This window comes from Gymnoscopelus microlampas, assembly GCF_963454915.1.
Source record: "Gymnoscopelus microlampas genome assembly, chromosome: 19".
In the NCBI taxonomy this organism is placed as follows: Eukaryota; Metazoa; Chordata; class Actinopteri; order Myctophiformes; family Myctophidae; genus Gymnoscopelus; species Gymnoscopelus microlampas.
The window spans coordinates 23,872,600-23,879,395 of NC_139956.1; the positions used below are offsets into that span (position 1 = coordinate 23,872,600).

The 6,796-nt window shown below is 42.3% G+C and overlaps 1 protein-coding gene across 6 annotated transcripts in view; it reads right to left on the reverse strand.

Annotated features, from left to right (window-relative positions):
• The window catches only part of col25a1 (collagen type XXV alpha 1 chain), a 193,340-nt gene extending 186,544 nt beyond the window's left edge, over nucleotides 1-6,796 (reverse strand). For all 6 annotated transcript variants that reach the window (XM_084043470.1, XM_084043471.1, XM_084043472.1 and 3 more), the window contains exons 1-2: nucleotides 6,191-6,796; nucleotides 5,943-6,012 (exon numbers count right to left, since the gene is read on the reverse strand). In XM_084043470.1, the coding sequence (XP_083899596.1) occupies nucleotides 5,943-6,012; nucleotides 6,191-6,475 (355 nt within the window). In that variant the 5' untranslated portion in view covers nucleotides 6,476-6,796. The remainder of the gene's footprint in view (nucleotides 1-5,942; nucleotides 6,013-6,190) is intronic.

Consider the following 6,796-nt stretch of genomic DNA (forward strand, 5'->3'; position numbering starts at 1 on the left):
AGGACCATCAGTTTTTCTGAATAGTAGAGTGAAGACAGAAGGGTTCAAAAGAGTGGGGAACAGGCCACACAGGCCACGGGTCAGATTTAAACAATGATGACCCACGATGTCCATAACTATTTGGTCAGCACACTCCCAGTTTTACTAGTTCAAACTTCATTATCCTAAAATACATCCTGGTGCAGATATCACAACGAAAGCTTTGGGGGAAAAACATTAATTTCCTTATGACCACAAACCTTAAAAGTAGACTATCTTGATGGAGTGACTGCATGTCAAACAGAAAGCGGGGGGATTCCTTAATTCAATTGTGGGGTGTGCTGTTGCACTGCGGTCATGGAAACCCCTGCGTTCATCTCCTGAACAGAAACAGTAGAAATAGATTTCCAATCTCTCTGCTTTATTCGAGACGGATTGACGCTCACGGTCATTGCCAATGGCTATCCCAAAAAGGATCGTCGGAGCTGAACTGAGCATTTTCATCCTATATTCCTACAGCCCATTCCAACATTTCTTTTTTTAGCAGCCTGAGGTGCTTGTCTTCAATCTCCAGGTCAGCGTTCCATTGCGAGATTGCTCATACTGTATAAAAATTGTGCCATATCTCTTCCCTGCCCCCCTTCCCTCTTTAGAATTCTCCCTCAGGTTAATGTACGGAAAATGGAGGAGTATTGCGCCAGCCTTTCAACCCCAACCCTGCAGCCATTACCAATGCACTTAGATGGCATTGCTTGTTCAACCCCTCTGAAAACTGCTGTGTCAAAAGGTACAATGAGGCCCCACTGTGCCGTTCCTTGCATATTGGCCTTGACAGCATACTTTTTGTGTGAGAGCGGAGAACTAGGGCAAATTGTGCCACGTCAGGTCATTTATCATGATGAATCACATCACATCAAATGATTCCGTGTGGAAATCTCAGGGGGAGTTTTTTTTTTTTTTTACATACAAACATGGAAAAAGTTCTTGATTAGAACAATAACCACAGGACTATGTCTACACCGTCTAACAATACAGCAAATTCATGGATTACATCTGGATTTCAGAGGGCCTATTTAGCTCACGCGCACACGCACGCACGCACGCACGCACGCACGCACACACACACACACACACACACACACACACACACACACACACACACACACACACACACACACACACACACACACACACACACACACACACACACACACACACACACACACACACACACACACACACACACACACACACACACACACACACGGGGAGCCATCAGTGACTCCAGGCTACCCCCCGCGTGGCTCACAGACGCCAAAATCATGTGTCAGGCTTTTGCTGCTCACCAAGACAGCCTATCCCTGCTCGCTGTCGCTAACCAAACACAGCTGGTCAGGAGCCTGCACAGCTTTAACTAGCATTGCACTCAGTAATTACACAGCCCATGCAGGCACCTACAGAACCAACACCAAAACCACACAGAGGGGGCTACATTCAAATGCCTGTCGCCAATTCATGATTAACACATTTCATATCTGGGGATATTGGCACGACTTGTATGGTTTAGGCCAGAAGTCATGACGAGGGAACAAAAGGGTGCGAGTCCTCTTGTCACACAACTTGGTCACAAGGTGGGTGGACCGACTAAATAGTCCCCTGTTCTTAATAGCTAGGATGGGTAAATACAAAGGACAAATTACAGGTATGTGTGTAAATGTACTTGGAAAATACCCCAACAACTGTTTGGGTAGTTTTGCATTTAGCTACTACTGTAGGAAATAACTTTCCATGTGGGGGGGGGGGGGGGGGGGGGCGGAATTGTAGACCTTATTAATCCAATAGACGGGTTTCATGTTTGTAAACATTGAGAGGATATGACCGCGCAGAGGAGGGGGAAGCCTATAGGTCCGGTAGAGGGCGCCATTACCCGCAGCAGCTCTGGTCAAATGTCCATTCATAAAAGCAATGATCTTCACCGGGTTTAATGAAAGTAGATTAAATTATGCAGTTTGTAATACCTTGTTTACTCAATAAAAATGATTTGTCGAAAGTTGGATCTGTTTGTATATAATAGCAGCATTATGCCTATTATGCCTATAATAGCAGAATTATGGCTATCTAACTCCCGAACATAACAACAGAGTGAACGGCGCTCGTTTTCGTTTCCCCCGAGCATGCGCAGATTGCGCATTCTGCTCTGTGATGACGTCGCGCGGAAATCCGTCTATAGGGAAATTCTGCTTGACCTACAGTAGAGGGCTGCTCAGATGATGGTTATGATGAGCTCTCTGGCTTTTAGGGGTAGCAGTTAGGGGTTAACTGTCTTGCTCAGGGACACATAGACCAGAGACGGGAGGTGAACTGGTGACCTTATGATTACCAGACAATCATCAGCTTAGTGTAATAACTAGCTAAAAAAAAAACCTGTGTGATGAATATACAAATAGTTGCATCTATGCTTAAATGTCTGAAAACTCACCAGCTCTATCATTCGTCACCTTATTAAACTAATGGCCTAAGTCATTTTTTGAGGAAATGATATTTTTGCCTAAATCAGCTCCTCATGACACTGGCCACCTCTGGTAAAATCGCCCAACTCCTAATTGAAAAGGATCATGCTGTTCACCCCCCTTTTAGTCTAAAACACGCCCCTTTTAGTATAATGGCCTAACTCCCTAGTGTGACTTAGGACAAAATAGGCCTTTTGTTTGGCCTAAGTCACATGCTTTTGTGACTTAAGCCAAATTATTTACTGATTTAGGCCATTTTGTAATTTGTTTTGCTTTTTATTTTGGCCTAAGTCAGATTTAATCCTATTTAAACCTATTTCAATCTCTTATGTTACATAACTGACAGACAGTGTTATTTCTATTTAAATAGTCATAATTTGTTATAAACATTTTGGGTGAAATGATTAAGAAATATCATATAGTTTTGTTCTGGATCAGTTTTTTATTTTTCCTGAAAACCTTGAAAAAATGACTTAGGCCATTAGTTTAATAAGGTGACGCTATGCAGGACAAATTTTTTTTTTGGGCAAACAAAGTTGTTAATGTGCATGTAGTAACTTGTTGCACTTTCCACAAGCGTGTTGTCCTGTGTTTTTTGCTGTCACTTTTTTTTTTAAAGTGTTAGCTTCAAGTAGCGTTGCAGAATTGAGGGATGGAGGGGTGGCTGTTGAAGGTAAGGGGATTCAGGGCAGAGTAAACAAGGAAACAGAATAGCACATCTCCTTGCCGAGTGCACATTCTTATAAAGTGGCCATTAAAGAACCAGGCGTCTTGCTTTGAATCCCCATCCCAGGGGAAAGGAAGGTAAAAAATAACACAGCCCTGCCAATAATGAAACAATTAAGACACTTGGAAGGAGAGCCACTGGAGAGTGTGGCGTGTGACTCAGCAACATACGGGCTCATAAGTATTTCGCCAAATAGCACAATACTACACTACCAGACACCAGACAGCATTGGCATCAGTGGAAAGAAAATGTTGGCAATATTATGTTCATACTGATACTTGGCCTAGAAGAACATAGCCACCTTCACTTCAGCATTACCAAACTACGGTGGAACCTAGACAAACAATATGACACACTACATGAACTAATCACATTAAACACTGATGTATTTAGAGTGCAATGTTCTTTCCATGTGTGTACTATAGCAACAATCCCGAAGTTAACGTAGAGTGGTAAGTACTTGGCAGGATTTAATCAAATGCAAGTGCTTGCCACTTAGCCAGCTTCAAAGACGGTGCTCCGAGTGCCATGTCGGTTTAGCATTGTTGCGCTTCATTTGGTGTGAAATGTTTTCATTGCTTTATTTTTGTCCCCCAACAGAGATGCGGTGGGCGCAACACGAATGCAACGCCCCACATATGATAGGGATTTAGAGCAGAAACTGCCATGATTGTGAGTGGGCTCATTATTCTTTATATTTCCAGAGCTTCTGGCTCATTAAAAAACACAGCAGATGAATCATCATATATGCAATTGATTACCCATTTCAACCAATTCATAAACATGCAAAAGTGTGCACGTGTGACTGGAGGCATGCTTGATTTGAACATTTACCCAAAGCTATCATATAACCTATTAAAAAGGCGGCAATATAGAAAAATCGCCTTAAAAAATAATTCATATGGTTATGAAACCTGCAGCTCTGCTGTGGCATATATAGTGGTTCACCAGAGTGGTTTCATAGACAAGAGTTCTAGCATAATTATGCTCACATGAGGTTCAATGACAACTCTTAGTGGAAGCAGCTATTGGGCATAGTGCTGTTTGATTTGCTAAAATAAACTGTAGTCATTCTGGCTGAAAGGACTCCCCTTTCTTAAATCTCCATATACTGAGGATGAAAGATGCATTCATTACTGGCTTTTGGTGTTTGTCACTCATCACATGTCACATGACGGACAGTGGTTGAGGATGTTTAGAAGAACTGTTCGCACAATGATTAAAGTATTCAACCGTACGTTCCTTTCAAAAGAAATATATACAACATTGAGTACTGCTGTGGACAGGGTGTCTCCGATGAAGTTTAGAACTGCATCCATCATTTACAGCTGGCCTGGAGCCCAAGGCTGCCAACAATCCAGTAATGTAAACTAGTCTTCCTGTGGAGATATGACTGACAACATATTCATGTGGAAAACACTGTTGGGGTTTAAGACTTCACTTGTTGTATCTCTGGCAGCGGCTCTGTGCTACGACAGCCAACCAATAAATATAACCAACAACAATCTAATCAATGTCAATTCCACAGCTAAAACCTTTGGAAAATAAAACTGTAAACTTGTAGCCTATAACATTGTAACATTTCACAAACAAGTGAGGTTCCTTTTACAGTAGTGTTAACACATTTGAGCCACAGGGAGTAATACCGTATATAAAATTCAGGGCGCTCTCTAAGCCAATTTCTCTATATTATTTATCGTCAGGCATCAATATGAAAGCAGATTCATGGACAATTCAGGGGTAAATATTGCTTTCTCTCTATTGCTCCTTTCTGCCTACGAGGGACAGCAGTAACTGTTTTGACAACTGGACAACAGGGACACCATTTAAAAGCATTTTTCACAAATCTGCCTGTGGTGCTTGCTTGACATTGCTTTAGCCCAATTCTTCAGAAACTGGATGCAGGGGAAGTGAACAAAATGTGTCCATCTGCTGGTGGAATAGGTGCATTTCAAATGGAGTATGAAAACAAGTGTGCAAACAAGCCCCAGTGGTTCTAAAACTTTTTCACGTCAAGGACTTCCAAAACATATTATAGGCTGCAGACCAACATTAGATTTTGTGCCAGGGATGCCCACGATGGAACAATTGTCAAAATATTTCAAGATATTTCACATAAAAGAAAGACCAAGCTCACAACATAGGACCACAATGGAAACAAGTCCCCAGGACTTTTTTGTGTCATCCTTTTAGCTCAAATGTCTGACTGTACCTCGTGCTGTTTACAGTTCTGTCTAATAAAGTATTCAATCAATCAAAAACATCACAATTTTAGAATTACCAACTCTAAATAGGGCTTATGTGTTTAGTTTTTGACCCCCTGGGAACCGCTGGAGGACCCCTTGGGGTCTGTTCATTTCTCTCTATATAGGGCCTAGTTGTTAAATGTTTTTGATTTGGCCAGTGGTGAAATCCAATCAGCTGACTGCAGCCTTCATTCACACTCACACATGATGGGGTAGCTTTCTTTTTATACTAACACAGATCTGTGCATGCTATTACATTCATGAATATTTACAAATAGATCTAGCACAAAAAAAACTGCAATCAGCCTGGTGATGCAAATGCGCACAGGTGCACTTGCAACCACACACGCGCGCGCGCACACGCACACACACACACACACACACACACACACACACACACACACACACACACACACACACACACACACACACACACACACACACACCTCTGCAGAGAGTAATTAGTAGTTATTGCGTTACCTGGTGGACAGTTGCATTCAGCAGATGCTTGTCGTGCAATGCGAATCTTGGCAAAATGTTCATAGGTGTGCTGAAAAAAAGAAGGCTATTTTAATGTATGTGTGCACGCATATTATATATATATATATTTATTTATTTTTCTTTTCTTTTTTATTAAGAAATTAACACACTGGGATGCGCGTTGTTATATACATTTTGCTCTCAGTGTATCTAATATGTATCTAATATATCTAATATGCTCTTCTTACCTGAGACAGTATCTCATCCACTCTCTCTTGAATCACTGAATTAAAATCATCCATGGAGTAGGATCCAAGGGGGTGAATAAAGGTGTGCTCGCTTTCCAATCCCACCACCCGGTTCTTGACATCTTTAGCACCAATACTCAGAAAAACGCAAAAGGCAATGGACGCCACGGAACATAAGGACGAAATAACATTTAGCACCGTTGTGCGGGAATAATACTGTCGCTTCTGGGGGGTTTCTACTTCTCTCTCCATGCTCTCCGCGCACTTAGATGCTCCTCTCTCCATAACTACCTTCTAACTAAATGCACTGCTGAAGGTAAACCGGCGTGTCCTCTATATCTGGCACGGACTCGCGAGAATGATGGCACCCTTGTAAAAGTGTGTGCGCCTGCGACGCAGCGTCAACGGAGAGTGGGCTCTGGTGACAGCGACAGATATAATGTGACTGACTGACTGACTGACCGACTGCTCTCCAACCAGACCAGACCCCACCATAGGACCCCCACTCACTCCGCTTAAAACCGTGAGCCAGAATAAGACAATAATAGATCGGGTCCGCAAACCTGTTGCACTTATAACTGCGAACTCAAAAGGTCAATGCGAATA